General features: G+C 40.5%; 1 protein-coding gene across 4 annotated transcripts in view; it reads left to right on the top strand.

Annotated features, from left to right (window-relative positions):
• The window catches only part of NXPE3 (neurexophilin and PC-esterase domain family member 3), a 480868-nt gene that overhangs the window by 450835 nt on the left and 12372 nt on the right, over positions 1 to 17661 (top strand). For 2 of the 4 annotated variants that reach the window (XM_062624791.1, XM_062624793.1), the window contains exons 2-3: positions 4108 to 4320; positions 16365 to 17125. In XM_062624791.1, the coding sequence (XP_062480775.1) occupies positions 4228 to 4320; positions 16365 to 17125 (854 nt within the window). In that variant the 5' untranslated portion in view covers positions 4108 to 4227. Of the gene's footprint in view, positions 1 to 3014; positions 3040 to 4107; positions 4321 to 16364; positions 17126 to 17661 lie in introns of those variants that run through there. The other 2 variants (XM_062624792.1, XM_062624794.1) reach the window with 2 other exon arrangements.

The raw sequence follows: 17661 nt of genomic DNA, 5'->3' as shown, positions 1-17661 counted from the left end.
CCAATCATCTAACTTTTCCAATTTTCTCCTAATGTCGATCCATGAACTAGCTACAAATTGGGCCTTAATTAATGCTTGCCCAACCGGCATGTCAGGGTCTACTCCTGACTATAGCTGGAAACTCTTTTGCAAACGCTCCAGCCATTCTGTGGGAGTTTCATCCTTTTTCTGATGTTCGCTAAAAGTCTTATTGATATACTGGCCTCTGGGGACCGAGTCTCTTATACCTTGGATTATTATAGTCCTCAGAACTTGCATATGACCCCTGTGTATTTCATTTTGGTTATTCCAATTAGGTCTCTGTAGAGGCCATTTTATATCAGCTGCGGGACCCTGTTGGTGTTGTTGGTCCCATATTCTCATACCGGCTCTCCTGATCATATCCCTCTCCTCAGCTGTAAACAAAATCCCAGTATCGCCTGCAACTCCTCCCAGGTATATATATTAGGCCCTAGGAATTGATCCACTCTCTCTGCAACCCCCAAGGGATCTTCCAGCAAAGTCCCCATTTCTTTCTTAAATTCCCTAGCATCTGCTGAATTCAAGGGTATTGAAAAACATCCCATTTCTGGGTGTGCCCCTCCCATTGATATTTCCCTTAAAGGGTACAGCGGGGTCAGTTTGTTTCTTGCTTTTACTTCGTGTGACCGGTCCCTCGGTCTCAAAAGTATTGGGGGGTGCCTCCGGGTCCTCACACGGAGCACTTGGAACGTTAGAGGGAGTCTCGGGTGGGGGCGAAGGCTGAGGTGGAGGAGGAGGAGGTATATATGGTGGGGGCGATATGGGAACCTCCTCCTCTGGCCTAGTCTTTTTTCGTCTCCCTTTTTCTTTTAAAGGGTATAGATTGGCTCTAGTCTCTGATCCTATCCACAATTGGGCATATTCACTTTCTTCCAAATCAAAAGGCTCTTTCAAATTGACATAGATATTCAGGGCCTGACATATTCGATTTTCAAAAGACCCATATACTGGCCAATGTAGGTGATCAGTCCTAATCTGTTTACCCCCCCATACTTCCATACAATAATGTATCATTTTTGTCCTGTCTTTCCCTCTTCTAGAGGGATAATCATTCCAATACTTAACCATTAAACCTAAAGGACTATCTGGAGGTATCTAAGGTAACTTTAATCTCTCCTTAGAACCTCCCATGGGATCAGAACCTTACTCTTTTTCTGTCCCATCTTCCGGTGTGCCTTGTTTCACTCAGTCTTTCGTATGCCCTCTCCTCGTGGCCCAGTCCCTCGCGGGAGATGGGAACCGCACTACTAAGAGGTCCACACTCACTTCGTCCACACTTGGACGTCTCACTCATGCACACACCGGGATCCCAACCCCAACCGAACGGATCTCAGTTTCGCAATATACTCACGTCGTTTCTGTCCTCTTCGTTCGGCTTCGTGCACAAAATTAAGGGGTTGCCGGCTTCATCTTTTATCTGCTATCGAATTTTGGGTTTGTCGGTGGAGAAGCTGGCAGAATGAACCACAAACAGGGGGCCACTCCTGAGAGTGGGGCGCCCCCCCCTAGAATGTGAGTCCTGTCAGAATTTCTCCATCCGAGTCACGGCACCAATTTGTTATCAATATTCTAGCCAATTTTGGTTTAAAGTATAAATTTTATTAAACTGAGTAAGCGATAGCAGATAAAACAGCGCTGGGTGCGCCGGGGAGCCCTCCGCTCCGCCCAAGACGCGCACACGCGGTCCCTGGGAGGCGGTCCTTTTATCTTCTCCGGTTCAAGGCCCCGGCCAATCCTGTCGCCCCTCCTCACTCGGATGTTGACATGGCTCTTCCCCATTGGTTCCCTTTGTTGCAGGGGTCTCATTACTGAGAAGTTTCGGGAAGTTTCGAGAAGCTGCCAGAGGCTTCGAGAAGCGTCCACTGCCAGCCTCCTCACCGTCGCAGCCCCCTCCCCTCAAGCGTTGCAACAAGACACCACTTCGAGCCACCCAGCCCCCTTTTCTCTCTCACAATCCCGCGCAACAATACAACTGACCTCCCCCCATTACCTACAGAGTACAACAGTTACAGAGTCAAAAGGAGTATTGTTTCACATAACGACAGCCACAGAGAGCCTCCCTTCCCCCCAAACTTCTTACATTGTGCTTTTCATAGCAAATTGGAAATCTAATTTTTCTCTAGTGTATTTGCAAATTTAATACTTTATATTAGCACAGAGCTGTTTCTACAATGAAAGTTTGTTGCATTTTATCAGTTTGATGCTTTTACTTTAATGGATGTCTTGCTCTTTCAAAACTTGTTCATCAGTCAGAAATACAATCTCTAATTCTCAGCAAAGTATTTGAAATTATAATCCCTATAATCCCTGTAAAGCAATTTGATGTGGGATCTACTTTGAGACTGTCCTTGTTATACCAGTAATATATTTCAGTTTTCTATCTTTCATTCAAATTCATTAAATAATGAATGATTTTGTTAGCTAATTTTGATATTTAATGTATCATTACATTGATGATACATGTATCATTACATTTTGATATTTAATGTATCATTACTTCAAGGCCAGGTTGGACAGAGCCCTGGTGAGATGTCCCTGCCCATGGCAGAGGGGTTGGAACTTGATCATCTTAAGGTCCTTTCCAACCCTAACCACTCTATGATTCTATGATTACTTTTAATTTAATTTTACACAACTTTCTTCATATAGTCTTAATAAATAGTATAACTTTTTGGTTATACTACTTATAGAAAATTATAAAAAATATTTAATAATTTGTTTATACTCAATGATCTTAAGGTCCTTTCCAACCCTAATCATTTTGTGATTCTATGTTGTTACACTTGGTGGATGGTTGTATGAGTAACACTGCTTTGTTAATATTAGGTTTGAAGTGATTGATATCTTTTGACTGTTTCTTCTTGCCATCTGTTGTCTGCTTCCAAGTTTAGAGCTTTTCCTTCTGCAAGAACAGCACCCATTTGTAAAATGACTGCCTCAGAATTGTCTTGTCTAGAAAAGAAGGAAGATCTGAGTCAAACTGAACAAGTAATAAGCTGCAAGAACTCCTTTTCAGCAGTTAAGTCTGTGATTTTATAATAGATAGCTACTGGTCAGCCTCAAGGAATATATTTCATGAAAGTTAAATTTCATTGAAAGTATGACTACTATTATATTGCATTAAAAAAAATACAAACAAAAGAAACAAACCCCAGCACCTTGAGTTTTTCACAGAAGTTTACTTTTTTACCATTAGAGCTACATTGAAGTACATGATGTAGAAGGGATGATTAAAAAAACCCAAACAAATCAACAAACCAAACCAAACCAAACAACAGGGAGGGTGTAGTTTAATATTATAGAAATTTTTGAGTTTTAATGCATTCAACTCCGATACTCTTGTTTAACTAATAGGTGAAAAATATCTTTTGTCTATCCAGACTTGCTTCAGACCTTAATCTTTAAGAACAACTTATTGGAACCTCTAGTCAGGTAAATTGTCCAAACCCACAAGTCTTGGTCTTGTGATGGCTGATGGTGGTTGTGTGGCCTAACAGGTAAACAGGGTGGTTGTTGTTTCTTTAGGTTTTTTGGTTGCCAGAAAGAAATCTTGCACTCTTCTTTTGCTTTTTTGGTGAAACTGGCTTTATAATGAGGTTTTTGCCTTGACATGCCCAAGAGAATTAAGTAACATAATCACAGAATCAACTAGGTTGGAAAAGACCTTTAAGTTCATCAAGTCCAGCTGTTACCCCAGTATTGCCAGTACCACCACTAAACCATGTCACTAGGGGCCTCTTCTATATTGTTTTTGAACACTTCCAGGGATGGGGATTCCACCACTTCCCTGGGAAGATTTTCCAACTCCTGGTCACCCTTTTGGTGAAGAAATACTTCCTAATATCCAGTCTAAACCTCCCCTGATGCAGCTTGAGGCCATTACCTCTTCTCCTGTTACCTGGGAGAAGAGACCAGCTACCTCTTCGCTCCAGACAGTACTGTTCAGAATAATGCCACAAAAATCTGTCTTAACAGTTTTATTGTATCCATTGTTGCTGTGCACAGTTCTGCTATTTATATGCTTTCAGTGTCAAACTTCTATTAATATTTTGGGGCTTAATATAATTTTTGTAAATGCATTTGCAGGAATGAAGCAGAAGTCACCTGCATTCTCCTGTGCACTACTGAGACGAAATGACATTCATGTTTGCTGTGAATGGAAGTCATGGCAGCACCTAACATGGGAGGGAGAGGCATGAGTGGACAATGTGGCGTGACTCATTCAGATTGCAGATCTTCTGCCTGCTTATGGCAGTACTGGCTATTGTGGTGCTGGTCCACAATTTTTTTCAGTTAGAGGTAAGTGGAGCCTGTTTACTCTCCAAGAGGGCTTGAGCAACATTATTCCTCTGAGTATAAGGTCAGAGTTGTGACTGATGGCATTTAGATACCACTTCCTGTGATCCCAAGTGGTATCTGGACTTATTTAATCCAACAACCCTCTCAAAGGGCTAATTCGATTAGTTAGCTTGGATTGAGCAGGGTATTGCTGAGTTGTGTTTGACAGTCTTCAAGGGTGGTCAGGTTTCACAACCTGCCTAGGCAGCCTGTTGCAGTGCTGCACCTTTCTCATGGTGGATAATGCTTCTCTTACGTGCAGGTGGAAGTTGTCTCTTGTCCTTTTAGTGTGTCTGATCCCAGTTCCTCTGTAACTTCCCTTTAGGTAGTGAAACACTGCAGTTAGATCACCTCTTGGTCTTCTCCAGACTTTAAAACAAACCAAACAAAAATGTCTGGTTCCCTTTCTGTCATGTACTCCAGTTCCCTAATCATCTCGGGGCTTCTTAGCCAGGCTCACCAGTTTGACTGTGGTATAGGGGTGTCCAAAAACTGTATCCTAGGTATAGCTTTGTCAAGGCCAAGTTGAGGGAAATTATAACTTTGCTTGATCATCTAGTTATGCTTTTGTTAATTCACTGCTACAATACTATGCTGTTGACACATGATCAGTTTGCTGTCCCCTGGAATCCCTGGGTCTTTTTCTGCAGAGCTGTTAGCTAGCTAGTTGATTTTCAGTTTATGCTGATGCAACTTCTCTTTGCCTTTTTCTTTTTCCCTTTGCTGTGTTTGACTTGCATGTTTACTTATTTTACTTACCCCTTTAGTGCAGTGGTACTTTCAAACTCCATTAATGAGTAACCCCAGACTAAAGTCAGGACAGACTAAATCACCAAGGCTCTGTTCTAGGGAACCTTGAAGGCTGACCCTGCCCATTGGCTGCCTGCTTGGCCAGACTATTCAGTGCAGCATTTGGTGGGTGAGCATAATAATGCTCAGCCTGACACCTTGTTAAATTATAGCTATCTGTTATGTGTGTTAGCCAATCAATAATTGCTTTATGTTTTGGTTTTGGTTGGTTTGTTTTTATTTTTTTTTATGCCAAGGTGGTTTTTTTGTGTTTTTTTTTGTTTGTTTTTTTCCTGGCTAGTGATGCCCAAATGAAATGATCCAAAAGAGGGGCTATAAAATTTCCTCTCACCCCCCAAAAAGATAAAGCTGAATTGGAAGAGGTAAAGATAAGGGCAAGGAAAATGTCAGAGTAGTCAAAAATCACAACTGACACAGGATCAATAACTAAGAATGAATGTTTGTTTCGTATTCCAGTACTAGTGATGGCATTAAATAAAAAAATGCAGATGCTGAATTCAAATGAAGCAGGGGTGGGTTTTTTTTATGGATTGCATCAAAGCTGCAGAAATCCTTGCAGTAAGACTGTAGCTGCTAAATGCATATATTAAAAAACCTGCCTGAATTCACAGAAGATAAAATCATTAGTGGATCTTAAAGATGTCAACTCTAGTTTTTAAGACATCTGTAAGCCAGAAAGTGGCAGAAACAGGAGGAAATATGACAGCATGTTTGGCCTGTATTCTTTTCTCACATATCTGCTGTTGGAAACTACTGAAAATCAAAATACTGTGTTTGATGGACTTTTCTTTTGAGTTAGCATGATTATTTTTGTGTAACACAGAAGGTAGATTTTCTTTTGTTATCTCTTTCTGTGTTTTTTGGTCTTATTCTCCCCCACCCTCACCTCCAGGATATTACATGCAGAACATTGTTGGTATTTTTGCATCTTAGACTATTTTTTTTTTTTTAAAAAAAAACTTACATTTCTTAGGAAAAGGGCTGTTGCAGAGCTTTGAGAGTGAAATTAAATATGCAGTATGGGTGTTCACCCACTAGTCATGATAAGTATCCACATGGCTTTGATCTTTACACATCTCACATTCCAAACTTAGTTAAGAATTGTGTTACAGGTAAATCTTTTTGGTGTAACGTGCAACTCTAACCCCTTTTGTTGTCTTGACTTTTCTGAATGGATCCACTCTGGTATTTGTCTGTGTCTTTGGCACAGCTTTCCAGGCAGTCTAGTATAGCTGTCTGTGCTGATTCTTTTCAGCATAGGGATCAAAGCCTTTTCTGGTTTAGAATGTTTTCACAGAATATCTGTAGCTGAATCTGTTCAGGCTCTGGAAGGAGGGCATATTGTTGAAAATGTATTTGTAAATGCATCAAACATGCTTCTCATCCCCAAATCATCTAATCTAGCTGGCTGAGCTAAAGGCACTTATCAGGTAGCTCCCAGCTAGCCTCGTTTTTTCTCTTTAGGATTTTACACTTTTTCTTGTTGTAATCTTCACTCTTGAATTCTTAAGCTACTAATGATACTCTCTCAACAGTCCTACCCATGTCAGAATTTCACTTCTCTTACCTTGTATTTAAAAAAAAAACACAAAAAAACAAACCAACAAGCTGTCCACAAAACATCTGCTAGCCTGCTTACTGTTTAATTCAGTTTTTAGTGTGGAGTAACTCCTCCCATGAGGTCCACGGCTGACCACTGCGTTATAGTACCAGAAGAAATGTTTTGGGTGGGTTTTTTTTGCAAACACAGCTAGACGGATAAAATGTTCAACAGTTTAATTTTCCACGAAGTATCAGGTTTGTTGCTGAGGAACAACATCATACCTGTATGATACAGGAGAGTTTGTATAGTTGTACCAATTGCCTTTAGAGTGACAGAACCACTTCAGGGCTGGTTGTGAGCATTTTTATTTAAGAGCACTTATTAAAGAGAGCATATGGGGAGAGAGGCAGTTTCTTGTGTGATAACTATGTAACAAAATTTTTTATTCTTCCTGCTAAATTGCAGGTGTCTACAGAAGGTAACTGCATCATCTTATTTGGATTATTGCTGGAACATTGTCTGGTGATGGCTTTAGGATTTGCTTTGACATTTAGAGTGACTTGGCACCCACTCAGTGCTTTGAGACAGTAAAGACAGTGAACTGATCTCATGCCTTCTGTAGGAAACAAATACGAATAAAGTACCTGGAGTGTAAAATTAGACAGTAAGATGACTGACTTTTCAGTAATTGCTATTTGTTCAGTTTCATTATTTGTCTGCTGCATAAACTCAGCCTGTCTATTGGGCAAACTGGTACTTCTCCTTCTGGGATGCCTGTCACGTGGGGCTCTCTTGTGGCTTTTTCTGCTCTAATATTGGTGACATGCCGGTTTACAGCAATTGTTCTAAATGTACCAGACCATGCTAAGGGTTACAGCTGGTAGAAGATACTGGCTTTAAGATGGAGTTCTACCTTTTTAGCAATTGAAATATTTAATTTTTTATCAGCCACCAACATAATCACATTTAACTGAGGACAAGTGTACAATTATGGGTCTAACCAAGTACCCTGTGACCCTTCTAGAATATATTTAAGAGCATAATTGCCTGGGTGGGTCTATATGTTATATCTCATTTTTGCTTAGTTGGAAGTGAGAATGCTAAAAGTTGAGTAATTGAGCTGAAACATTCATTAGTTCTCCTGAAAATACATCTATTTTTCCCCTCTTTTTTATGACATCTTTTCTGCACCAGGAACAGCTTATGGGATTTATTTATGCTTAATTGCCATGTAATCCATTCTGTTCTGCCTGTGTTACTTGGCATAAATCCATTAAATCACTTTGTGGTTGTATTTGTTTTCTGGTTAACTTCAGAATGCAGCAAATAAAAAAAGTCTAAAAAAAAAAAACAAACAAAAAATTACACCAAAGAAACAAATGGAAAACTGTCAAGCAAGCACAACAAACAAATTCTTTTGAATTTCACTAAAAATCAAGACACCATAACTGGAGTATATATGGAAATAAGCAAAACAGGGCAAATGTTATTCAATTTGGAGACTGTATTAAAAACCGAAAGGATCTATGTCATAAAAGAAGAGGGCTTTTGAGAAATCTTGAGGAAGTGCTCTTCGTCCGCCCTACTTAAAGGAATTTTATTTTGTTGGAGTAGAGAGCTTGCAGTTCTGCATGGGCTCTGCTGCAGAAAATACATGGACTCGGAGATCAATATGATGAGACAAAAGCCGTTTATTACAAAGCCTTAACCCCTTAAATACTATTTCTTACATGCACTTCCAGTGATTTGGCATATTATGATTGGATACATGTCTTGAAGACCCTTTGCAGCTAGCATATAATTGGTTAAGCACAGGTGTGGGAACTTGACCTCGAAAGCTTGCCAACAGTCCACAGTTCTCATTACCTCAGTGAATTCTAGCTTCTTCTTATCTTGCTTGCTTAAGCTTCCTTGGGCCTCTCACAGCCTTGCTGTATCTTTCATGATTATTCAGAGTTTATGTACCAATTATCCATTCTCCCGTGAGAACACTGTCTCCACATCTCCCCCTTTTTGTTTTATATATGTTTTGGGTGACTCTACTTGAGCAGGGGATTTGGGCTAGATCACATCTCCAGCATATGCCAACTACAGGCTGCTGGGCCTGCCCCCTTTTTCTCCTGTATGGTTCTCTGACAACAGGGGAGGCCATCCCTCACATCAAGGTCTGGCATGGCTTGTGTCCCCACTGCTCCACGCCTGCTGGGTTGCAGCCAACAGCAGAGCTAAAGATTCTTCTTGGTGGCAAACACAGAGGCCAACCCAGTCTTGCCCTTGACTGTGGTAGCAGGCATTTTGTCAGCCTCAGTCCTTGCACCTTGTTGTCAATGCAGAGTTTCACCTGCTTCATCCAGTAACAAGTCGCTACTACAGCAAGGCACACACAAATTTACATTAGCAGAGTAACTATTACAGGGTGCAGCAGCAGTTGAAGATGCTGATGGCAGCGAGGGACTAGTGGAAGAAATTTCTTACCAGTGGAATTCTCCCACCCTCTTAATTTGTTCCATCACCTGCTTTATAACACTACCATTGTATTAAAATCTTTCTATCTTTTGCCTTAGCATTTTCTAGCAGCTACTGCAAATTTCCATATGCTAACATTTCTTTTACAAGTGACGAATCTATACAAGGCATAGTTTCTTATTAGCAACTAGCTAGTAAATACAGGTGGTTTTATACACAAAATCACAACCTCTAATAATAGCTACTTTACAAGCACACGTATTTAGGATGTTACTTTTCAGTTGTCCCCAAGTGATGTTTTGCAGTCATTTGTTTTTCTCTTCCTCTATCTCATTCTGCTTGGGGTATTCACAATCAGTTCCTGTAGCTGAGGCATCAGGTTTTTCCATTCGTCTGTCCAGCTCATGGCAAGGCTTGACAAACTTTGCAGGCAGTCGCCATGGACCTGTAGGCAGGAAGACACAAATATACCCCCTCCCTCAAGTTATCAGTTCTTGAGAAGCAGACAGTTAAACTGCACGTTGTTAACTGTCGAGAAGTTTGCTGCATCATTGCTCTTTTCTCCTGTTTTTTTTTTTTAATCCCTGCAAAAGCCGGCCTGCTCGGCAGCAGCTACAGCCGCCTGCCTGCTTCAGCAGCAACTATAAATACCTGCCGGCAGCTGCACTTTTACATTAACTCTTTCACGCCCGAAATGTTAAAAGCTACCCGTTAAAAACTTTTACATGAACCCAACAATACAAAAAACACCGATTGCCCTCAATACACACACACACACGTGTGGGATCCCACAAGCACACTCCACACAACTACAGTATTTGAAGCACAAAATCCAGACAATCATTACTCCCACTATAGTTCCACGTACAGAATGTGGCATAAGAACCCTGTGGCGACTAATAGCAAACCAGCTCCGAGAAGCATCATTGCAGTGCGAGGTGGTAGGCTCATTCTTAGCGGGCGTCCCCGCAGAGGCTCTTCCTCCCCCACAGCGCATGAGGCTTGGGCTTTTATACTGACCAAAATGCACACTCATTCCGACACAGGTGGCCAGCCTGTGCTGAAAGAAGTGGCCAGCAATATCTGTAAAGGTCTCCAAAGGTTGATAGAAACCTGGACATACTTATTTTTACCAACTTCTAGTTCATAAGTATCACAGAGAGACTGTATTAAATGAGTCACAGTATGCCCAACACCCCTGATAAGAACATATGTAAGACCTTCCCACCACCGAAAACACACACAATACCCCTGTATCCCATGTTTGTCTCGCTGTAGGTTCGGGTGGGTGGGTGGGGGGTGGTGGATGGTTTGTTTTGGTTTTTTTTGTTTTTTTTGTTTTGTTTGTTTGTTTGTTTTGTTTTGTTTTTTTCTTTTTTTTTCTTTTTTTTTTTTTTACTTTAACATGAAATTGTTTGCTGTCTTCACTATAAGAAGGACTGAAAAACATCCATAAAACGGAAGTCCTAAGCTGACATTTCAATTAATTCAGTCACTGACAAGGGGGGTTGTCCCGGGGTGGTGCTGGTTCTTTCCAGGGTTTCACCCATTGTGCTGGCACCCACCACAGACCAGAATCTGTAATTATACACATATAACCTCGACCAGTTAGTTTTACTTCTGCAGGACCTTTCCAAATGCCGGTTTCCAAGTCCTTGTACTGGACCCGAATACCCTGAGTTTTAGTCATATAACCTGAACCTAATGCCTGACCATGTATTATGGCAGGGGGGTCATTAAAGTCTCTGTCAATCGCAGAAAATTCATAACATATACAGCTTTCTATATCCTTGCTACCGGTGTAAGTCCTTCTTCCCCCATTTTTTGTTTTTCCAACAGTTGTTTCAAAGTTTGATGTGTTCGTTCAATAATAGTTTGTCCTTTAGTACCCCCACGATCACCCTGACCTTGTTGTAGAATGGGTTTAACAGCAGTGGCGAAGGCTGTAGCCATGTATCCAGCCTTTTCCTCTCCTGTGCCCACTTTAGAACATGCATCCATCATTTCTTAAAGACCAGCAGATTTTGGCAAAACCTGCAAAACACGCTTACAAGCTGGGTTAGCATTTTCCATAGCCAGAGACATAAGCATGGATTCTTTAGCATTAGATGCCAGACCAATATTCTTTTCGATAACCTCTGTCAATCTGTCAATAAATTGCATATATGGCTCAGTAGGTCCCTGCTTTACTGATGTATATGAAGGATTAGGTTTTCCCGCTTCCGGCACAGCTTTCGGAGCAGCTAAAGCCAATTGCTGTGCTTGCTGTAAAACTTCAATTTTCATACAAGCTTGTACATCATCAGGGTGAAATTGTCCCTTTCCCAATAACATTTCAGATGAAACACCGTGCAAAGGGTGATGAGGATTACACTCTAAATTCTCATCTGCAGCCCTTGCAGCAAGCTCCTCAAACCCACTTTTAAAATGTAGGAGCTGTGAAGGAGTTAATAAAATTGCAGCCACTCTGAGACAATCATTTGGAGTAACATTACTAGAAAAGAAAGCAGATAACATTTGCTGTGTATATGAGGAAGACAACCCATACTGAGTAATTGCTCCCTTAATTTCTTTCATAGCTTTCCAGTCTATAGGAGTCCAGACAGACTGTCCCTGAGAATTTATAATAACAGGGAATGCAGCGGGAACATCTATCGGTAAAATAGTACTGCCTATGATTGCATCCTGAATGCAGCCTTGCCATCTCATGGCACTTGGATTGGCTTTATTAGATGTAGGAGTCCGTGGTAACGGCACATCACACGGACTGATCTTATCTGTTTTTTCCGTTTTTTCTGGAGCTTGCTCCCTCTCCTCCCCCAACTTGTCCAGACGGTCCCTCAAGTCCTGCAATTGCTTATCTAAGGATTTTGTCCATTGCCCCCAGTTCCACTCATTTTGCAGCTCCAGTGGGAGCGATGCAAGCGGTGGTGTATGTGGCAGAGGTGGGTATTTATTTGGAGTTACACTCTCCTCCTTAGGAGGGTTAACATCAGTTTGTTTCGGTTGCTCAGTAGCCGCTACTGGCTCCTGAGTATCAGCTGGAGCTACTGCTGGTAAAGGCATTGTCGACACAGGATAGGGGAAAGGCGCAGGGTCCTCCAACTTTCGTACTGTACTGCGCGCCGGTTTTTGGCCAGAATGTTTTATGCCAGAAACAGACGACACTACCATGGCTGTAGCACCGGGTGCTGAATCTAATGTAGGTGCCAAGTCCTGCTGTTGTGAAGGCAAGTCAGAGAGAGCTGTAAAAACGGATTTTGCCGCCTGTTTCTCAGCCTTCATTGCGGCTAGAGTCCCTTTTAGTAGTAACCAGGGGGCAGCCTCCTTAAACCCACAAGTAACTTGATCCCACAGGCATGCCCCAATTTTTTTCCAAGTCCCGAGATCAAAAGCTTCATTAACCCCCTTGATCAGCTCTTTTTCTTTACTCCAGAGCAACAATCTTTTTAACAGATTATCGTCATATTCTATCCCTCTTACTGAGAGGATATGCTGGAAGAGCTTAAGGATGACCATTTTTTCTTTACTTAATTGATTCCCCATCCTAACCCTCTTCCAGACCCCTTATTTCCACTGCGCAGTGTCTTCCGGGCTCACTAGGCTCCGTTCCGAGGCGACTACCTCCCGATCCTGGTCCTGCCGGATCGAACCCAGCCGACGTCCCTGCGGCTCCGCGTTTTCCACTTTCTTCGGTGCCACGCGCTTTAATTCCTTCAGTTTCAATATGAAAAATATGGGGGGTCCGTGTTTGGGCGCCATTTGCCGCAGAAAATACATGGACTCAGTCAGAGATCAATATGATTAGACAAAAGCCGTTTATTACAAAGCCTTAACCCCTTAAATACTATTTCTTACATGCACTTCCAGTAATTTGGCATATTATGATTGGATACATGTCGTGAAGACCCTTTGCAACTAGCATATAATTGGTTAAGCACAGGTGTGGGAACTTGACCTTGAAAGCTTGCCAACAGTCCACAGTTCTCATTACCTCAGTGAATTCTAGCTTCTTCTTATCTTGCTTGCTTAAGCTTCCTTGGGCCTCTCACGGCCTTGCTGTATCTTTCATGATTATTCAGAGTTTATGTACCAATTATCCATTCTCCCGTGAGAACACTGTCTCCACAGGGCTCAGTATGACTTCTTAACTTACAAGAGCCAGAGAGATTTGGAAATATCAGTGAAAGAGCAGATAGGTAATGGAGTGAGGACAGACTAAGCTATTAATCTGCCTCTAGGCAAGCCGTGTGTATCCACAGGGGTAGGAGAACATGAGCACTTGTGTGGAGATGAGCCTGGGAAGCACTTAAAAACAGAAGGTGGTTTAGAAAGCTTTTCTATTCTAGTTGAGGATCTTTGGTATATTGACTCTGAAGCTTTCCCTGCCTTAACTGGGAAAAGGAATCTTGAATCTCTATAATTATAGTAGTTTCTCCTGTGAATAGTGTACATGGTGTATCTTACTGTCACATGTAAGCTGTATTATTGCATTCTGCAATAATGCATGGTCCTTTTTTGTGCTTGGGAGAGGGGTGTAAAGATGAACATGGAGGTTAGAGAAAGAATGGTCCTTCAAGATGTTGAATCAGCTGTAGTTTTACCTTCATAGAGATTTTTTGGTTTTCTCTTCCCCTTTAAGAGTGACTGAGGAAATATTTGTGGTATGATCTATTCTGCTTAGTGGGGCATAACCTCAGATGCTGGACTTGAAGTGACAGTGCTTGTCTAGAACAGTGGCTAAATACAAATGAAGAGTTTTGGCCTTGTGCTTTGCTAAGAAGACTGTGTAGGAAAATTGTTTTAGAGACATGGAACTATGTTCTCTGCTCTGTTTTTTGAATGCATGAGTTTGTTGTCTTGGTGTTCTTTGCACCCTTTTCCACTAAAAGATATAGGTATGCCCTTGGAAAGACTTCAGAAAGGCTAGCAAGGCCATGAAAGACATTGTCTGTGTCTCTGACAGAAAGACTGGGTTAAAAATCCTGAAGAAATGTATAGATGGTAAAATATAATGATAGGTCTGGTTTTAAGGCCTCCTTATATAGCTATCGCTTTCCTGCATTTGAGAGGATTTTTTTCCTTATTCCCCCGACCTGAAATAACAACCACTGAATAACCAACTGAAATACAGAAACTGTCTCTTGAGAGCTTACAATGAACACAAGAATTTATGACACACACAGAAAAAATATAACAAACTTTAAAAAATATTTTCATGCGGCAATATTTGTGTTATGTATATGCATGAGCAAGTGGAAGGAAGAAGTTGTAAAGGTATCCAAAAATAGAAACTTGGCTTAATTTGAGAATGCATGTAGGCAAGATTTAAAGTAGAACTGTGCCCAAAATTCATTCTTAGCTCTGCCTGAAATTAACTGAATTAATAAAGTAATGTGCAGTGATACATTCTCATTTTTGCCTGCTCTGCTGAAAAATAGAAATAATTACAAATTACCTCAGATGGCCTTCAGGGAAAGTTTATTCCATCCTGGTTGGAAATGTAAAAGAGAAGTAAAAGCTTCTGTTATGATAATAATGTCTGTGAATACAGATCTGTGAATACCTGTCAATTTATATTTCATAGTTAAAATGTAGCAATTTACAGTTTCAGGTTTTATAGTTAGTATGGATATTAAACAGAGAAAATTCTGTGTATCCATCCTGCATCCTAGTGTACTCATCCTCTTAACCTGGTCAAAACCAGCTTCTTATGTAACAGGCTTCAAAAGCCTGTGCATTCCTATTGCTTGTTAGGTTTATTTTTCCTCTAAAAAATGTATTGAATCTCTATGTTGTTCAAATGCCTTTAATATACTGACAAAGTCAAATAAAATGTAGCAGCAGGAGGAAACTACCTAGTCTGTACATGTAAATGATATTTCAATGGACTAAGAAAGGTTTATAACTTATTGTTATGGCTTTAACGTAAATGCTGGGAATTTTAGTACATTACTGGGCAGCTAGTTGTGGAGGAAGTAAACAGAAAACACTAGGATATTGGTATGTACAATGATCTTTTTAAACAAATAAAATAGTATGGTTTGGTTTTTTTTAGAATTTTTTTTTTTTCTAGAAATTTAAAACTGGCATATTTTCTGATGCCATGAGAATGGTATGTTGTATAATTTTAACCTTTACTTGAAAAATTGTTTGCTTCTCTATGACACGCAAGTATGAATAAAGCTCTGCAACACATACCTGATAATTAAGTACTCATTGACTGTAATTTTGTGCATATATGAGGTGTAAATTTGGATTTGTTGATTAGAAATCTCACAGATTACTCTGGAGTCTTAGACTGTGCTATGCAGTCATTTGCATGAAAATACATTTTTTTGGACACTGATCTCAAATCACAGCAGAAGTCATCTCTCTTAGTCTAGCCCTGTTTTAACTATTTTAGTTTTTAAACTCTTGTGTGGATTAGGGAATGCTTTGATTGTGTTTCATTTGATTCTAGAGGAAGCTGTATATAGATTTTTAAAATCTTAAATATAAATATTTTTTTCCTGTTTAGTCCTAGCTTGTCCCAGACTATTTTACTTGCCCACCACTTCATGAACTCATTGCCCCTGAAGCATTCCTTCTTCTGTTTCTTTCAATCTGTACATCACAGGGAATTCCACATTTCAAATAATTAGATAGGAAGCAATGTGAATGTAAGCAGATAAGTGACTGCAGCTGCTACATGCAACAGGCTAATCTGGAAGGCATGTGCAGGGGGTACCTTAGCTTCATCCGTGTTGTAATGTCTCAAACCCTATTTCCTTGCATTGTATTGGGCAGCTATTAGAACTCATCGTGCTCAAAGACTATAATATTGCTACAGTAAGAAAATTAAACATGAGTTACAATTTACTATTTAATTATACAACCTTTTGTAATTTTTTCTAGATTGATGATATTTACAGAATATACTGGTATTCAAAATACTGCCACAGAAAAGATTTGACCTGATTTATATATTAAAGCCTCTTTGCCAGGTGACCACAGGTTGACCACCTGTTTCTTTGCCCATGGTCAAAGCAATAGATTTGTGTCTCCTGTTAAAATTGCTTCATTTGGTCACATGTGAATCTCTATAAGCAAAGCCCAGTTCTTGGTATCATTTTGTGACAAAGCATCCGTTATTCATAGTGTTTCATTTAACAGCACAGTTTCAGGTAATCTTTTTCCTCCTCAGCACCTGGATGATGACACAGTTTCAGGATCAAATTGGATAACAGAAAACAATGTTGAGCGTTCTCTATCACAGACAACTAAAACTGCCAGGAAACCTTATTGTGGTTATAAGCAGCAGACTTTGTCCAAAAGAGAACAAGTAGAACAGGAATCATTGCTTGCTGCAATACAGTGGCCAAAGTTGCCTAACAGCAAAATTGCCTTTGTACAAAGCACTGATCCCGCACATAGTGACTTTGTGATTGTGAAGCCCAGCAGGTTCTTCAAGGTGGGTGATCAGTTAGAGGTGCTTGTTCATATGAAGGATTTCCAAGGAAAACCTAAGCAATATGGTGGCGACTATCTACAGGCACGAATTCACTCTCCTCTGCTGAAAGCTGGAGCAACAGGAAAGATTGTAGATTGCCACAATGGCCTTTACAAAGTCTTCTTTACCTTGCTTTGGCCAGGGGAGGTCAAAGTTTCTGTATCACTTGTCCATCCGAGTGAAGCAATCCAAGTCCTCCTGCGTTTACGAGAAGAAAGGCCTGACAGAGTCTATTTCAAAAGCTCATTCAAGTCTGGGAGGTATTCAGAAACTACTGAGTGTAATATTTGCCTGCCTGGAGGTCTCCCAGTCTGTAACTTCACAGATCTCTACACGGGTGAGCCATGGTTCTGTTACAAGCCTCGAAAACTCCCCTGTGCCAGCCGAATCAGCCATGCCAAGGGTGGATATCAAAAAGGTCTTCTGACACGAGAAGAAAGCCTCTTTTTCCAAAGGTATGTGTGTTATTGAATTAATGTATAATCAGCCAAGTATTATTTATTTAAAGACAAACTTTCAGTCATTGGTGAAATATTACAGATTGCCTTAAAGGAGGTGTGTATCTGCAGGAGCAGGTTTTTGGTGTGAATTGTTGAATAGTTTCTTTCCCTCCATTCAGCTGTGCCAAGAGCACAATAATCTTAAACTAAAGAATCTTGGAACGTAGTTCTCTCTCTATGCTTTGAATTCAACCCTGGTGCACCTGCTATGTTAGAGAGCATGCTATCTAAATCTGGTGTGGTTTGAGGGACTGTTTCCTTCTTTTGTTTGCACACCTACACTTGCAATACAAATAAGTATACAAATACAAATCTCTGCTTTGAGATGTTTTGGGGTGTTTTTTTGGCCAAGTCTGAGCTACCTAAAAAAGGTCCAAGTTTTAGGCTTATTTTTACACAAAACAATTGCTTTTACCCTCAGCAAAAGCCATCTTGCATCTAATGTAATGTGTTCCTTTTAAATCTTGTGAAGAATTTTAGGACAGTCATGA

This window comes from Pezoporus occidentalis, unplaced genomic scaffold (genome assembly GCF_034315485.1).
Source record: "Pezoporus occidentalis ecotype Australia unplaced genomic scaffold, CSIRO_AGI_Poc_V1 ctg271, whole genome shotgun sequence".
Taxonomy (NCBI): Eukaryota; Metazoa; Chordata; class Aves; order Psittaciformes; family Psittacidae; genus Pezoporus; species Pezoporus occidentalis.
This window is presented reverse-complemented; position numbering and strand designations above follow the sequence as displayed.